The 18,527-nt window shown below is 39.3% G+C and overlaps 1 protein-coding gene and 1 non-coding gene across 2 annotated transcripts in view; one reads left to right on the plus strand and one right to left on the minus strand.

Annotated features, from left to right (window-relative positions):
• The window catches only part of SIM1 (SIM bHLH transcription factor 1), a 66,719-nt gene that overhangs the window by 26,211 nt on the left and 21,981 nt on the right, over window positions 1-18,527 (minus strand). The window contains exon 9 of the mRNA XM_055330445.1: window positions 461-629. Coding sequence (XP_055186420.1) covers window positions 461-629 — 169 coding nt within the window. The remainder of the gene's footprint in view (window positions 1-460; window positions 630-18,527) is intronic.
• On the plus strand, window positions 4,594-4,666 carry TRNAR-UCU (transfer RNA arginine (anticodon UCU)). The gene has a single exon. It is a non-coding gene; the product is annotated as a tRNA-Arg (tRNA).

The raw sequence follows: 18,527 nt of genomic DNA on the forward strand, positions 1-18,527 counted from the left end.
TCCTTGATTCTTTGCTTCCACCTCTTCCATTCCTTCTACTCCAGTTCTTGTCTTAAGAATCAATTTTACTGTATTAAGCTCTCATTTTCCATATTTTGCTATGCTGGCTACGTCTTTTTGGTTAATCGTTGTAGTGAAAAAATTTAAGATCGATCTCTTTGAAAAAAATAACATTATGGCTCCAACTACAACTGAGACTCTCATGATCTTCATATAAAAGCCATAAATCACAAGATCATTTCAAATTTTTACTAGCATGGTTTTAAAGGAAGAATAGCAGGAAAAAGATGGTTCTAGGAAGCCTTCCAGATTCATAGAAGTTTTAAATTTATTACAACCAGATAATTAATTCCAAACTGTTTTACTACTTCCTCAACTTTGAGACCAAACCAAGTTACCAAAAAAAAAAAAAAAAAAAAAAAGAAAAGAAAAGAAAGTTGCAAAATGGCAGTGCACCTACCTGAGGATATGGAGAAGTCCTGGATTTTGACTTTGAGCTGGAGAGCCTGGACTTGGCCCCCTTCCTATTGTCAGTCATGGTAGGAGTGGAGCTACTGGTGTAGGAGAAGGCTGGTTTAGAGGCTGAGATCTGATCCAGAGAGAGCTGCAACCCTTTGTATTCCGTGTCCCTGTAGGGTGAGAGGACACAGCCCTGAATCTGCCACCACAGGAGATAGATCCATGTGTTCTCTCACCAGGAATGGCAGTAATCCATATTTGAAAAGGAAGCAAGCAAAAGTTAGCCATATAACTCGTTGCCACAAACACCTTGATTATTTAACTAACATATGCAGATGTAGCTGCCCCATATACCACAGCCAGATTGTTTGATATGCTCATGAAAATGTCTTGATTTTAAAATACATTTTTGTTCTTTCTATAAGCAGAAGATAAATCCATAATTCAACTTCTCTGAGCTTCTGTGTCCTCCTTGGTGAGGTATAGATTATCAAATCTACCCTAAAGGATTTTCTGTGTAGGGTGAACTGAACAGACAACTGACCATCTGATGCTATCTGATTATTGGCAAGAAGAATGTTAGCTGTGCCACGATCAATCATTCTGGTAACCATTCCTAATATTTTTTATAGCTAGCAAACCAGTGAAACCAGGCGTATAAGTAGTTAAAAATCCCTCTTAACAGGCTAATTCAGTTCCATTAGGGTACATTTTACCACTGATTCTTTCCACTCCATTTTCAAGAGGTATCTATTAAGCTCCTAATATATACCAGGCTTTAATGCTATGCGGAGATGAAAGAATAAGATGCCTAGAGTCTGTTTCAAAGAAGAAACAGTGAACAAATATTAAACATAGTAACTGCAGACTGTGATGTGAAGGGGATAAACATGTATCCTGGAGAGCTGATTACTAATGTATTGCTTGAGGTATTTAAGGACCAAAGATGACAACCTGGCCCTGCCCACAGCTACCAACTCAGCCTGCTTCAGGCAGCAGAGAACCCTATCTAACTCCTCAGTTTTCATAAGAAGATATCAGCCCTTCCCACTGGCAGCCAAAATAAAATGTTTCATAGTCTTCTTTATGAGGACTCGTGGAAGAATTCCCTCTCAGGTTCCAAAACTAGTTGGGCTGCTTCTGGGTAATTGATTTCTTTTCATTTCACAGACACCATGAGTCATATAACTCATCATGTTTCCCCTGTTTCACTGGAAGTCAAAGAGCCCTGAGCCCCAAATCTGATTTGTAACCACCTGTAGCAAGTGTACAAGTCCTCAGGGTAGGCATTTTGTGCAACGAATTCCACTGCCTTCCTTTACTTTTATTTTATTCTTCCTTTTCTCTAATGGGTTCACCTTCCTATTCTCTAATGGGATCACCTTTGGATTCACATATGAAATGTAATAAACTAAGAAAGTTAAATATGTTAAAGTGATTGGTAGATTTCCAGGGGTCAGCAAATATTCATTTACCTTCTCTTTCTTTTCCCTATCTGTTCTTCTACAGAGAGATCAAGCAAAGGCAAAAGGATAACTCAGGCAAGGAGTCCCTCAGGTGAGGAGGGGTAGAAATCGCTAAAATAGGGTCAATAATATCGCTGCCACAAACTGCAGTGTAGTGGTATATGTCAGCAAACGACAGTGACTGTATATCAAATAGCCCATCTACTCAGTGCAAGTAGGAAAAAAAAATATCCAAGTAAGCAACAAAAATTTAGAAGGTGGGAATGGTATTTGTCTTCCAGGCTTGGCAAGTTGAATCATATGACTGCTTTACTACTCTAATCATCTCATAAGGAAAACACACAACACAGACTCTGTACTCCTTGGTCACAAATTCAATGCCCTCTAAAATGTGGCTCCCACCTGTTTTTCTGACTGTATCTGAAAGTTTTCCTTCATCTGGCCCTCACTTCACCCAAAATTGTTCTCCCCAAACTGACCCTATACTCTCCTCTCTTCCTCCTCCTAGCCACTAGACCCCCAGGGAGGTTCTCCTCCAACACATACCTATAGAATTCCTCTTACAAAGAACTATCTTAAATCCTACTTGCCTCTGAAGCCCTTCCCAACTGCTAACCCCATTCATTCCTTCAATACATGTTTGCTGAGTGTCTCTGTGGACAATGCCTGGGGAGACATCAATAAACAGAAGGACTAAGTTGCTGTGCTCACAAAAAAAAACCACCAGGGCCAGTTCCTGAGGGAAGTAGGGAGGGGTCCAGGAACTATCTTTTTCCTCCTCTAACCTATTTTTCGAGTGATAATGTCTAATCTTTCCTAGGGATTCTAAGTTCCTGGAGAGCAAGAGTCAACAGATACTCTGTTACATTCCAATAGTAACTGGATCATATTTCACACATTTGGAAGAAGAAGATGATAAATATGGAACTCAGAAAGGATTGTTTTCCTCAGTGACTTCTGACAACCAACAACCCAAGAGTACTTCTCTGTTAAAAAAGACCCCGTGGGCTGTGAGTCCCCTGATCCCCCTGCCCTGAGATTATATGCATGTGATAGTGAGGAAGGTGGTCTCCGACTGGAGTAGAGCCCCCATCCTTGGGCATCCCCAGTGTCAAATTGGTACTGGTATATCCATTCAGTCCCTGACTGATAGCAAAAACTCTGCACCCCTGAAAATATGGCCAAATAATTTTTTTAAAGATTTTATTTATTTATTCATGACAGACGCACACAGAGAGAGAGAGACAGAGACACAGGCAGAGGGAGAAGCAGGCCCCATGCAGGGAGCCCGACGTGGGACCCGATCCTGGGACACCAGGATCATGCCCTGGGCTGAAGGCAGGTGCCAAACTGCTGAGCTACCCAGGGATCCCCATGGCCAAATAATTTTTAAAACACATTCTTAATGCAACATTTCAGCACAGACTTATGATGATAGTATGAGAGTAAACAAGGATTTTTCTCTTATACACCATCAGACCCCCAAAGTACACATCTCAACTACTGAAGACGTCTTCCCAAAGTTTTTGCATAGTTTCTAATGATAAAAATACTCCAAATAGGCTTAAATGAACATTCAAAACTAATAAATGATTTGAAATTCTACACAGTCCCATGAAAATGCTAATAAATATAAGAAGAGTTATACAAATACTTTCAATAAATGAAAATATTAATATTTTGGTGCACATCCAAAAAGACCATAAAGAATCCACCAAAAACAGCAAAAGACCATGAAGTCAGGTAGATCACAGTTTGAGCCACTTGCCTTGTAACAACCCATCTAGCCCTCAATTTCCTCTTTATAACTCATTGGGATATGCCAAGACTTAGAAAAATATTATATGAAAAGCTCATAGCACAGTGCCTAGAACATAGTAAATGTTCAATAATTACTAAGTGTTATTTCTTTACTTCCATACTTCGTGGTGCTTTTTGGCACCTGATTTCCCCAAAACAATAGCTTCATTTTGGTAGTGATTGTAATGCATTTTATTACAAACATCTCCTTGTGCTATATTTATTTCCTCTCTACTCCTAACTCATTTTAATTTGTTCTGTTGCTTCTTAGTGTCTAAACTGTACTGCAGGATGGCCAAAAGTAAGCTCTTCATTGCTAAGTAAGCAAATGGGGACTTTAGAGCAGCACAGACCTGACACTCTGAGAGGAGCTCAGCCTTCCTATTCTTCTAACAACTCAAAGATGTGTTAAGATGAAAAGCACAATAAAAAAAAATACCCACTTAAAGACATTTCAAGTACGGTTGATATGCTGCCAAGAGCAGCTCTGAATGGCAGACTCACTAAGAACAAAGCATTTGTTTTACTTTTAGAATTCTATTAAATTGGAGCATTTCATTTGTATAGATTAAAGGTCTAGATGCTGATGGGAATCACATGATGAGTTCCATTTCCCTCTTCCAAACTCAGACACTCCCTCTCTTCCCCCACAGTGAGGCACATTCTGGTATCTCACACACACACACACACACACACACACACACACACACACACACACTCATGTTTAGGTGTATGCCTACTAAAGCTGTTCAATGTTCCTCTGTGAAGTGGGACAAAATAAAATACTTGGGTGCCACAGCACTTGAACTCTGAAATGAGTATCACGAGGAATTTGACTTAGCTGACTTTAGTAAAGAAGAGATAGTGAGCCTGGATAGCTCAGTCAGTAGAGCATCAGACTTCTAATCTGAGGGTCCAGGGTTCAAGTCCCTGTTTGGGCATATGCCCTTTGGATGCCTGGGTGGCTCATTGGTTGAGCATCTGTCTTCCAGTTGGGTCATGGTCCCAGAGTCCTGGGATTGGGTCCCAAATTGGGCTCCCTACAGGGAGTCTGCTTCTCCCTCTGCCTGTGTCTCTCATGAATAAATAAAATCTTCTTTTTTTTTTTTTTTTTTAAGGAGGAGCAGGACACAGCCCTATTCTACTTTGAAAGCTTTTCTGAAAAGTGCCACATAGACCATGTTCAGGACTCCATAAGTTCCCCTCACTAGGTCAGCTCAAGTCATTCTCCCAGATATGATCAACATATCAAAAGAGGAACCATGGCAGATGCCCTTTGGCATATTTTTCAAAACAGCTATTGATATCAATTTACATTTTTTTTCTCCCTTGAGTGACTTGTACTAGACATCCTCAGGTACCTCAGCTCTGAAAGCAATGTGAAATGGGTAATTTGCAATCACTAGGACTTGCAGCTTGTCAATCTCACTTGTATTTGCACAGACCAAAGTAATCCTCTTATTCCATTATGGACAGTCAGAAATCATTCAATTTGCAGAATTAACCATCTGAGTCTACTCTAAACTTTATAATAGTCATGTACATATTTGGAATTACTCAAATTCCAATGGAATAAAAGGGACCACTTTTGCATTATTGGCCTTCTCAGCCTGGCCTTCAGCAATATGCCATGACCACTCACAAGGTAAGTACCAACTTACCACATGGGAACCTCAGCGTGATGCCCTTGCAAAGCAAATAAGAGGTATTGTCAACACCTTAGCTTCAGAGAAATGCATTAATATAATTTCTATCATTTTGACTGGGAGACTGGTGTCCATGATGCCAAGGGCAACATATTTACAACCTTCAAGTGAGTTGGAATGATTGTACAGATAAGCAATCAGCAGTATTTTGTCAGTTCACATAGAGTTCTTCACAAGAACCCTTCCTCTTCAACTGTGTCATATTCTATTGCCCTTCCATTTTAGACAACTTTTTGCTCCTGTCATGTCAGTTTTGAAGCTGGCCATTCTGAAGTGTCTTTGTTGGCTTTATGTGGCAATTCTTAAAAGATGTTGCTAGATTTCCCAATTGAGCTATTAAAAAAAAAAAGAGGAAAAAAAAAACAGCTGAAGGTGATCAAATTACTGAGGAAAACGTGGAAACGGAGACATACAATTGATTTGGCTCCAAAGGCGCTGACTGCAATAAGCAGAGGATTGCATTAAACTGTGATCGGATTAAGTAGGAACGACTGCGTCTTATACTAAACTTTTTAATTGGATTCTAGAATCACTGTCACACGAAGTGCATGACCTTCTTTATATTCTGGCAGAGTTACTGCCTGGCCACTGGGTAAACCTCTGCAGCAGAGAGACCTAGTTTATGTTTCATTTTCAGGCTCCCATGGAGCCCAGCAGAGATAGCTGATAAGGAGGATTCCATACTGTGAGAGACTCACAAGCGAAGACATCTGCTGGGAAATTAGGCTAAGGCACCCTTGGAAATATAATAGTCTCATACTAATAAGTGGATTTGTGTTTGCTCCTTGTGGTTTTCTCCATTTGCTTTGGTGATTTCAGTAGTTCCCCCAAAAGTCTTTGGTTTTACACAAACACTGCCTCTGCCCAGAAGCATCTTTCTCCTCTATTTTGTAGGTTTCATCCAACATGCTATGGAGTGGAGGCATGACAAGGGAAAGGGATGGCCTAGGCACAAAGTTTACCATCACACTGTAATTTCAAGAAAAAAAAATACAGAAGTGTAAACAATAGGCAAACAATAACTAAAAAGAAGTCAAAAACTGTAATATTTTGGTAAGATGTAGCAAAGTCAACCATCCTCACAACAAATAACTTTGTACAAACCCCTGGCACAAATTGAAATATAGCTAAGTCCAGACCTGCAATGACATGCATCTGAATTTGCTTATTAACCTCCACCAGCCACAGTGATTTCCTGCTCCCTCCTCTCAGCTCCTTTGCCGGCCACTGCTTCTAACACCCATTTAGCACATCTAGTTCCTGTGTGGTGAATGGTGCATCTGACAACCATCTCCTAAATTCCTTCTCTCGTGATAGTTTCTATTTACTGTCTCGCACCATATCTTACAGAGAACAGATGCTCACTTGCAAGTGATTAACAAAATATCTCTCAATGCAATAAACCTATATTCATCTCAAATTCAAATGACCAAAAATTTTAAAAAACTGGCAAACCTTTCTATGTAAGTAAGAAAAAAATGCCTGCTAAGTAAGAAAGTTTATGTGATGGATTTTTAAATTCCAAGATTATAATTAATAATGAGCATTCTGATGTTCTGTGAAATCCTAAATTAAAGAAACAAATCGTGTTATCGTTTTAGCATTATGTATATTAAGAAAATACACTTATTTTTTTTGTCAAGTTACAATTCATGCATGGCATATATGATACTTAAACTAGAATACTAAATTAATTTTATCCTCAACCATTTATTTGGAACTACTACAACTGTATTGAAGGAGCGAGGAGAAATGGTACTCTAAACCCCCAGAGAAATAACTCCTACAACTCCTAACTCTGGGAAACAAACTAGGGGTGGTGGAAGGGAAGGTGGGCTGGGGGGGGGGCGGGTGACTGGGTGACAGGTACTGAGGGGGGTACTTGATGGGATGAGCACTGGGTGCTATTCTATATGTTGGCAAATTGAACACCAATAAAAAATAAATTTATTTAAAAAGAAAGAGAAAACTACAAATCAATAATACAACATCTCTGAAATTAAAAAATATATAGAAAGGATTTAAACAATGTACAAATTGCTGAGGAATATTTTTTAAGTTTAGCTCACTAGTAATAACCTATATGAATTAAGGCAGCTATCCAATTTTTGTCATTTTTGTCTTTCAAATCAACAAAGATTTTACTTTAATGACAACAAATCTCAATGAAGACAAGATGAAATAAATGGGCATCTTATATAGTAATGCTAAGTAAGAGACTAAACTAGCAGTGTTTATCAAGTCTTAAGAGTGCTCATTCCTTAAATCCAATAATTCCACTTCTAGGAATATATTTTATGAAAATAGAGATAAGTATCAAAAGTCTATATACAATGATATTTAGCACAATTTCTTATATTTAATTATAAATAAGCAAATATAAACCAACAATAGAACCATTACCTAATTATGATATGCCCATGTGATAAAATATTATGCAGTCATTATTTTTTACTCTAATGATGTGAAAAATACTATTGGTAAAGTGAAAAATTATCTATTTTTAAATTAACATGTACTATATATGCACGTATATGCACATACATGCAGTAGAAGGCAAAAAATTAAAATATTAGTAGTGAATTTCTGGAAAACAGATTAAAGATGTTCTTTACCTTCCCTTTATGCCTCTCTATATTAATTTGTTCTATATTAAATATGTATGACTTTCATAATTAGAAAAATATTTCGTGAAAAAGAAACTCAAATGGAAGCAAACTTCAGGTACCCTCACCTGATACTGAAATGGTTCCCCATTTTCTCTTCCTTGTATTTCTAGGATTTCTTCTTTGTGAGTAATATTAAATTATAGAAAGGACAACACCACTAAACTTCTTTTCCCATAGGCTCAACTTCTCATGAACACCATTTATAATTTTAAAATGTCCAAATGTCCATATGCTCTCTCGGTGCCTATACTTTTCATTTACTTTCTGATCTATTTTCCACCCTTCCTACCTCACAGAATTATCTGTCTCTGAAGACTTTCATGTGAACTATATGACTTTATGTTTCCTTCTTTGGAGAATATAACTTAAATTATTACTTGTAATTGAAAACAAAGAAGCCTAGCCATGTAGTTTCTTACAACAGTTTAGTTTCCCATGAGTTATAGATGGCATATTTGTCATTGTTTACATGGAGCAAACCTTGCTTTGGGGGCCACATTTTTTGTTCTGAAAAACTTAATTTTTTATGCTCAGAAATTCATTCTATATCTCTAGTTAGTAAAGTTCAGGTGTATTTGCAAATCCTACAGATCTAAGTTCCAAATTCTATTGGTCTTACAGCTTTTTTGTTTCTTATTTTCTCAAAGTTGGGCCAGGGATGGGGGGGAGGGTGGCAGTTAGGGAGGTATTGGTCTTTAAAAGTTAGATCCTAAGAAATTAAATGCAAAATGTGCTGCCTCTTTCACCAAAGACATACATTTAAAAATGGCAGCCTCTTTTTCTACAATGAAGACCACTAATTTTAGCCCCCTTCTAGGGAGTAAAGGCCAAATATAAAGAAAGAGAAAATGATCTTATTTTCTTTTAATTTTTTTTTTGAGAAAATGACCTTAATATCAACTGAGTTTTTCTTACTTTTCAAAATGTTCACAAATAGAAAATAAAGAGCATATATTTTATTCTGGCCCCCTTTTTTCCATGTCTTTCCATCTTTCTCACCCCCCACCCTCTGAACCCAACCCCCTCACCTTCACTATCGTTTTATTAAGCTGATGTTTTTTAAATATATGTTCCCTATAGAACTTTGCCAATACCTAAGATGGATAAGTAACGGGGGAACCCATCACCTAACACTTTATATTTGGTTAAGGTTCTATTCTCCACAGAAATAGCTTCCTCACCTAGTTCTAACCTTTACAAAGCTTATTCCTAAACCCTAAAATTAATCCCCTGGCATTGAGTGTGAAAAGAGCACACTGCCTATTTTCAACTTCACACAAACTCCTGGGAACAGAAAAAAATACTTGAAATCACAAAGAAATAATCTTCCACAACACTGGGAAATTTGCATTCTGTACTTGAGACCAGAGGGTCCCGAACTCCCCACAGTATGTGGAGAGACCTCACGAGGCTAAACCATGGCACCTTTGAAAGCTCAGTCCTTTTCTACACAACACAAAGGCACTGGCACTTCTGCAGATAATAAGAAAAGTAGCTCAGGCTTTGAACTCCCTAGGAAAAGACACAGCAAAAATGATGGCAGGATGTGATGCTTTCAAATGCACAAATCTTCGTTTGTTTAACTTAAATATTTTAAAATATGTCCTATAGCATTTATTCTTGATTAAACTTCTTCTAGATAGTTAATCATTAACGGTTTCTTTACAGTTGCTATGCAAACAGTTCATTCATACCTATGACATATCAAATCTCACAGACGTGTTCTTTAATTGGATTCATTTATTTCTAATCTCCCTAAGCCCTTACTGCTGTAATGCTTGACTAAATATACATTAAAATCTATTATTTAAACAGCTAAAATAAATTTGAGATGTATTTTATTAATAAAAATTCACAAGTCAACAAATATTCTATTCTAATATTGTTGTTGTTGTTATTATTATTATTATTATTATTATATGCCTTGCTATTGAGGCATTAAAATTGCCTGGTAGATAAGTCATGTTTAAATAACTTTAAACCAGGACACCGGGGTGGCTCAGTCGGTTGAGCAGCCGACTTCTGATTTTAGCTCAGGTCATGATCTCAGGGTCCCAAATCCAGTCCCTTGACAAGCCCCACAAGGGGCTCCACAGTCAGCAGGGAATCTGCTTGAGGATTTTGTCTCTCTCTCCCTCTCCCTTTGCCCCTTCCCCTTCTTGTGTGTGCACTCTCTCTTTCTCTCTCTAAAATAAATAAATAAATCTTTAAAAAAATAAGCAACTTTAAATGAGTGTTCAAACAAAATAAGTTCTGAATTACCACTGGAGATTTTGGATTGCCCAACCAAATGCCCAAATTTTCATTGCCTTCACATTTGGAGTCAGAGAGCTTGTATAATACTACACAGTCTATACAGTTATCAATACAGTTCATTACCAGAGATACAACAGGCCTGCATTTATGACTTGAGAAGTTTCAAGAATGGTCTACTGGTTTATGCTTACAATTTAATATTTGAAATTTATGTCTTTGGGTTTAGACAGATGGCTCAGAAAAGGTGAACAGATTAAGTCTCATCTGTTATTATTCATTGGTTTAGTTTATCAGTTACTTCCTTTAGAGCCGTGGTTCCTGAATTTCAGCATGCATCAGAAGCCTCTGAAGAGTTTATTAAAGCACAGCTTGCTGAGCCCCGCCCCTTAGAGTTTCTTACTTGTAGGTCTAGGGTAGAGCCCACAGTCTACATTTTTAACAAGCTCCTGGGGGGTGCTGATGCTGCCAGTCAGGGGACCATACTTTGAAAACTGGAGCTCTTGTTATCTGGGATAAGAGAAACCAAAGAAATCAGATGAAAGGGTACCACAAAGAAGATGGAAAACCACTGTAAAGGGAGGGGACATTCCAAAAACAAACTTCATGCTTTTCCCAGGGCCCAGCCTTACTGCATATCTCACCAGATGACTCCCATCCCTATCCCTATTGGCTTCCTTTCAGCCTCCTTTGGGGACACTGCCTTCTGGAGATCCCATAACACTGGAGAGCCACAGGGCTTCATCTCCAGGCTTCACCTCAGTTACCATTCACTCTCCAGGGATCTCATGCACTCTGCTGGCTTTAAATTCCATATGTTGGGGAACCCTGGGTGGCGCAGCGGTTCAGCGCCTGCCTTTGGCCCAGGGTGCGATCCTGGAGACCGGGGATCGAATCCCCCGTCGGGCTCCCGGTGCATGGAGCCTGCTTCTCCCTCTGCCTATATCTCTGCCTCTCTCTCTCTGTGTGTGTGTGACTATCATAAATAAATAAAAATTTAAAAAGTTTAAAAATAAATAAATAAATTCCATACGTTGATCACCCCCCATCTCCAGCCCAGATTTCCCCACTCCATGGCACCCAGATCCAACTGCCTGCCTGACATTTCCATTCAAATGAATGACAGGTATCTCAAACTAAGTATGCCCACACACAACCCTCGACTGTTGCCCCTGCTTACGAATCTGTCCCTTCCCACCACTCACCCAAGCTGCTCAGGCTACAAACTTACATGCTTTCCTTAACTCCTCCTTTTTTCACAACTTGTGTCTCATCCATCTGCAAACCCCATCGGTCTACCTGCAACACACCCTGAATCTGACCATCATTACCTCCCTCTTTCAAGCCATCATCTTCCTTCACCTAAGTGATTGCAATCATTTCCTAACTGGTCTCCCTGCCCCCACCCTCCACCCTTCCTAAAGCCTTCCCAAAGTAGGGTATTTTCCATACCAGCCAGATGAGCTTTTCATAGCTTAAATTATCTCATGCAATGCCTCTGCTCAAAACTCCAGTGACTTCCCAAAGCCTTCAAAACCCAGCATGGTCTTGACCCTGCCTATTCTACATCTACTCCTTGTACCTCTCCCTTCCCTTTCTCTGTTCCAACTACAATGATCTTCTCATTCATCAACTTACTTACCAAGTTAGTTTCTACCTCAGGGCTTTTACATTTGATTCCCACTGCTGGGAATGCTCTTTGTGCAGGCCTTAGCATGGCTTCCTCCCTCCCTTCATTCAGGAGTCTTCAGAGAGGCCTTCCCTTACCACTCCCATCTCTTTGTCCTGCTTAATTTTTTTCCTTTCATTTCCTGACACTGTGTAACCTATTCATTTGTGTATAAGTACTATATGTTTCTTCCCACTAAAATCTACCTTCCATGAGGGTAGGGACATGGTCCATCTCAGTCACACCATAACCCTCCTGCAGACTCTGAACCCATTAGACACTGGGGAAATACATGCTGAGTGAATGCAAGAACCCATTTGCTGAAGAAAGGACGGACTACACGCTACATTTCTTACCATCCTCTTAATTATAGCAACAGAAATTGAGCTAATTCTAATGACAGAGATTTATTTATAATGAAGGTCCTATTGAGTCAACTGGGAAGAGACACAAATAGAAAAGAGATTATAATGTAGCGTATCTAAATATTTTCCCCTGATTTTCAATTAGCCCTCACAATAAAATGCTACCCTGCATTTTGTTATTTCTTTAACTGCTCTAATTGGAGGAATGAGATTGACACTCTCTCTGCCCTCTGCTTTGTAGGCTTCATCCTTCCAGCATTCCTGAGCTGGAACCCTGCAGGGTTCCATTACCCAAATTCAGCACAACAAATACTTCACTTTGCCAGGACTATAGTAAGATTTCAACAGCTAATAGAAATTCTATGAGTTTCAACAGTTTTAGTCTCATAATGGCTTAAAAAAATTAAAATGAGGGATGTCTGGGCTGCCTGTGACTCAGGTCATGATCCTGGAGTTAGGGGATGGAGTCCCACATCAGGCTCCCCACAGGGAATCTGCTTCTCCCACTGCCTGTGTCTCTGCCTCTCTCTCTCAGTCTGTGTCTCTCATGAACAAATAAGTAAAATCCTTAAAAAAAATATTGAAAAAAAAGAAAAGTTTAAATGAAAAATCCTGTATTGCATTTGGTTAGTTTAAAAAAAGTGGGGGGCTGCTCTTTTTCTGTTGTATATTTGGACACCAACATCAATTAATGGGAGTGTTGAAAGAAGTAAATCTCATGGGTTCTTACCTTCAGCCACCAGAACATATTGTCGTCATCACAAGTGCAGAAGAGTAACATGAATGACTGAGGAGGAGCAGCAAGCTACAAACCCCTAAAAATGTTCAGAACCAAGGATTCTATTTTTGTAATGCTGTTCAGTAGGAGGAGGCAAGAGACAGCACATTCTCAGATTGCATTACCAGGGAATGTTGCTATTCTCAGAGAGATGTAAAAAGTGGCAAGGGACTTGGGTTTAAAAGTACAAACAGAGAGAGAATCCTACCTTAATGGGTACCATTATGACATCCAGTTCAATATAATGAGACTATTTCCACGATCTGGCCAGCAGCCCATATTAGCACGGCTTTACTGATGTGGATACAACAAATTCTGTTTGAACAAGAAATCCCCAGGAAAAAGAGAGAGGAAGAGAGAGAGATCCTTCCACAAGCTCTATCCATTTAGCAATCAAAGGGAAATATAGCCTTCCAGTAAAGACAGCAATGCCTATTTGAATCCTGGTAAAATACTAGATGTTCCAAATAAAATAGTGTTCTATGGATATGGATTGCTGTTTTGTAAAAATGTCATAACTGTTGATGCCTAAATTGGCAAAGGGGAGATGGGGTTGGGCCCAGGGGTTAAGTATGTTGCATGGCAGCTGACCAGGTTCTGAGTATACTAAAACTATGAAGCTATTAGGTCACTTTATGAAGATCCCATAATGAACTCTTAGTAAACTATCCAGAGACTTTTGCAAAATCTCCTCAAAATGTCATATTACTTCCCAAATCTTAGGTGGAATCACTCGAAATTGCCAATATCAGACTGTTGGAATGAACAGAAATGGTAAATACATATGGTTCACCCTAGTGCAATGTTACCAACTTAAAGACAGCATGCTGAAGAGGAAATCAGCTGCGCCCTGGAGTCCTGTCCCTGGGTTGGCACACCCACTCATTAGCTGTGATGTGTCGGCTAAGTTGCTAGGCTTCTCTGAGCATTTGGCACAAAGTAGGAGCCTCTCAAATATGAGTCCTCTTACTCCCTGACCTTTCTAAGTACAGCAACAAACAGAGCATTTTCTCACCCCTCCTTCACTTGCAGCTGACAATCACACAGACTTTCCAGGTCAGGGCAGCAACGCCTGGGGATTACCCTTTATGAAATAAAAGTTAAAAATATTACAAAACCCTAAAATAATAGAAACTTTTTTAATGTAATAAATCTGCCAAAGACTCTTTTTGCCTCTGTGATTCAATTTAAAACTCACGAAGATTCCTAATCCTATTAGAAGTCAACTCCACAAAATATTGAAAAGCCTCTTTCAAAACAGAACAAGAAAGCAGCTCAATATTGTTCTGACAAGACAAAAATCAACTTGCCACACACAACTGCTCTCTCTGGCTGACATAATGAGATACATGGAGGACCCACCATGGGCAACAGCATTTTTGTCAGATGGATTCCTTAGCCTGCAACCAGTTACTCTGGTGCCAATCATGATCTCCCTCAACACACACACACACACACACACACACACACACACACATGCATGTACAGCCTCCTCAGGGGCTCATCCCTTCTCACTGCCTCCACTTCCTCCCCACCATCTAACCAAGAGGAGTCTGACCATATGTGCAAGCTTATTCCCCAGCAGTGACCTTAATAGAGCCAAGGCACTTTGGGCTGTCTTTTTTTTTTTTTAATGTTATTTATTTATTTATTCATGAGAGACAGAGAGAGAGATTGAGAGGCACAGGCAGAGGGAGAAGCAGGCTCCATGCAGGGAGCCCGACATGGGACTCGATCCCGGGTCTCCAGGATCACGCCCTGGGCTGAAGGCGGCACTAAACCGCTGAACCACCCCGGCTGCCCTGGGCTGTCTTCTAATTGTGGATGGAAGCCTTTCTTCCAGGAAGGAATCTGTCATCCACAAGCCTATAGGGAAATCAAGCTGGGATAGAGCTCATGTTTGTTTCTTTGTCTGGCAGATACTGCCTCACTCATTTCAATATCCCCAGAACTTGGCACAGTGCCTGACATATAATAGGTGCTTAAGAAAACATTTATGAGTACTTAAAGGCCTACTAGTCCTAATCATCTGAGGTAGGATCTAACAATCCATTCCAGATGTATCAGCAGGATTGGTGGTTTCTCATTCTTGGGCAACACTAGACCTTCTTAAGGTTTGTGCTTTCCCCCCTTCAGCGCAAAGACTCACGGACATTTGTTTTGTCTTTATTGGCAAGTCAAAAAATATTTAATTTCATTGAAATAACAACCCTAATAATTCACATTTACTCAATGTTACTTTGTGTCAGGCACAAGGCCAAGAACCTCACACATGACCTCACTTAATGTTCACAATGACTCTATGAAATAGATATTATTATTACCCACATTTTATAGATGAAAAAAATAGCAAGACAACAAAGTTAAGCAATGTGCTCACAGTCACAGAGACAGCCAGTAGCAGCACTGGAATCTGAATAGGCAATAGGCCAGAACCCAAGATCTTAATTAATATACTATGTTGCATAATAAAGTAGTGATATCTCATTTCATTATGCATTTTTGCAAGTACTATAATGCATCCCTATGGTTATCAGGGTTTGAAACGTCAAACTAAAAAGCATAAGGGTGGGATCCCTGGGTGGGTCAGTGGTTTGGCGCCTGCCTTCGGCTCAGGGTATGATCCTGGAATCCTTGGATCAAGTCCCACATCAGGCTCCCTGCATGGAGCCTGCTTCTCCCTCTAGCTGTGTCTCTGCCTCTCTCTCTCTCTCTCTCTCTCTCTCTCTCTATCTTTCATGAATAAATAAATAAAATCTTTAAAAAAATAAAAATTAAAAAAATAAAAAGCATAAGGGTCAGACTGAATCATATTCTAATAGTAGTGGGATTATGATGGCAAGGACAGCACTGGGAAGGCCTTCTGGCCTTACAAATCTGGAACCGAAGAACCAGATTCTTTTTTTCTTCCTCTTCTCCAATCTGCTGATGTTCATTGTCCTAATGTATATCTCACATTAACGTTCTACAAATAATTTTTTTAAATACAGCCATTATACATATGGCAATATTGTGTATTCGTTTCAATAAGATTTTACATTCCATCCAGACTGACATCTCTTAAAACTTTAAAAACAGTTCTATGCCTGGATGCTAATATATATGTATACATACACATATATATTACTAAGGCTGGGTGAACATGTTCAAGGCATATACCAGTACTAATCTGAGAAAGGTAAGATAAGAGGCTTAGTTAGAGAAAACAGTTTGTAATCCTGATGAAATATGTTCAGTTCCAAGAAAAAAGTTCAGGGTAAAAAGGTAAGAGAAGGAAAGAAAATCTAGCTCAGATCAGAACAGTGAGACAAACACTGTTGAATCTAATTTAAAGAGTAATACTAATTGTGCTATAATATTCATGGAAAAAGAACAATGAGACAAATGTGTGTATATGTCACCATTTCATCTCAAAAGACCCTACCTTTGCTTCCACCCCTACATTCTAGTCCTTCCCTATTAGCTCTACCATTCAAGCTTCCTTGAATTCTGTGCTCTCAACAAATAGCCCAAGTGTACCCTATCATTTCAAACTGTGCTAATCTGAGTTCTTAAATATTTAAATGGAACTCTTTTATTTTTCCAACTAAATTGTAAACTGTTCAAGAGATACAAGACCTCTGCTTCATGTATCATGCAATAAATCACTGCACTCTGCCCATACTCTCTGAAACACTTGATTTAGACATACCTAGTCCATACAGAGCAAAGAGAAATATACAAAATGTTCCACTGGACACCACAAAAAATGCCAGTAGTTCATGTTCTATTCATTTTAAATAATAATCATCGATGTTGGTAAAGTTGACAAAACACTGTTCCAACTAAATTAACTTTAGAAATTTGATAAAAAAAAAAAACTTAGTTTTCTAGAACCTTCTTTTTACCTGTAAAGCACCTTCCACCTTGGCAGGACAAATAAGGGACTCAATAAATATTGGCTTCCTCCCATCAAAGCACAAAGCTCAGCTCCCTATAGAGTACACAGTGACAGCAATGAGAACCAGGGTGAGCTTAACCCAACTGTAGAAACCACCACCCACAAAGGGAGCAATACTTGGAGATGTGTGTGTTGAGGAACTTGGGAGGGGAAGATAAACGCTTAAATTTGTGGATTTGAAGAGTTAGTAGTTCAAGTTAAAGAGGGAACTACTCATCTCATTTCAAAGTATTTTAGCTGACATCACATAACTGGCAAGACCTGATAATAACAGTTATTTTGAGCGTCTGCTTTCTGCCAGGTTCTGTGATATACATACATTACTTCATTTAATCCTCCTCCAAACTTAAAAGGTGAGTAAAAATGTCCCAGTTGCATGGATGGGGAAACAGAGGTTCAAAAAATTAGAGCTGTGTTCAAAGTTTCATAGCTACAATGCAGTAAAGTGTCTTCATACCCAGATCTATCTAACACCAAAGCCCATGCCTTTCCCCTGAAGGTTGCTTCAAATGATACTGTGAGTTTTTATAAAAACAAAATCACAATCTTACTGCAATATAACCTCCCACAGTAAAAGTCACAGATGGTAAACAGATGACCCAGACTCAGCCAGACCCTAAATGTTGTCAATGCCCTATAAAAGTAAGTTCTCTTCTCATCCCCCTTAGCCCTGCCATCACCATAGACCACCCTTCTCACCCATTCTAGCAACCTAGACCTCAGAATGCCTGGGATAGGGGAAAGAAGTAGGGAAGTTACTCCTACAGACAAGACAGGATGAAATTCCTCTACTGATACACAATAAGGCATTTCCAGGTTTTATCTAAAGCTTCAATCAATCTTTTTTGCATGACAATTTAGGCATAGACACCAGCCACTTCAACCCAGATGAATTTTCTATCACACCTGCTCACCTGAAAGGATGTCACAAGCCAATGAGAACAGACAATGGAGAGGATAAGCACTGGATAAGTGAAAATAAGAAGCAGCTTTTTACGAAATTATCAAGATACGCATAATCTACCCCACACACACACACACATACACACACCTTGAGCCAAACATAACAGTGTTCACAACATAAATGGATGAAGTCAGATGAAAACATACTTTCCTGGGGTTTGTCAAGTAAAGCTTCATTTGAATTTGTCCATTCACGATAAAATGTATATCCCTGCCCTCAAGAAGGTAATGATCATGTTTTTCTATGATAAGATTTAAAGATCAGAAGTCTTTCTGTCCCAACAGCCAGAGAAGAGTGGTCAGGCTGGTCATTAGCACAAAACCAGTGGGCTCCATATAGAAATCTTTTAAAGAAGAGGTCCTGTGACTCAGTGCTCTCTAGGTCAGGGCAACAACAGAGAGGAGTGGAGGCCAAAGTGGCCTGTAGAGAGGGAAGCAGCCAGGTACCAGCACTATCAA

Source organism: Nyctereutes procyonoides, unplaced genomic scaffold, assembly GCF_905146905.1.
Source record: "Nyctereutes procyonoides isolate TBG_1078 unplaced genomic scaffold, NYPRO_anot_genome, whole genome shotgun sequence".
NCBI classification, from domain to species: domain Eukaryota; kingdom Metazoa; phylum Chordata; class Mammalia; order Carnivora; family Canidae; genus Nyctereutes; species Nyctereutes procyonoides.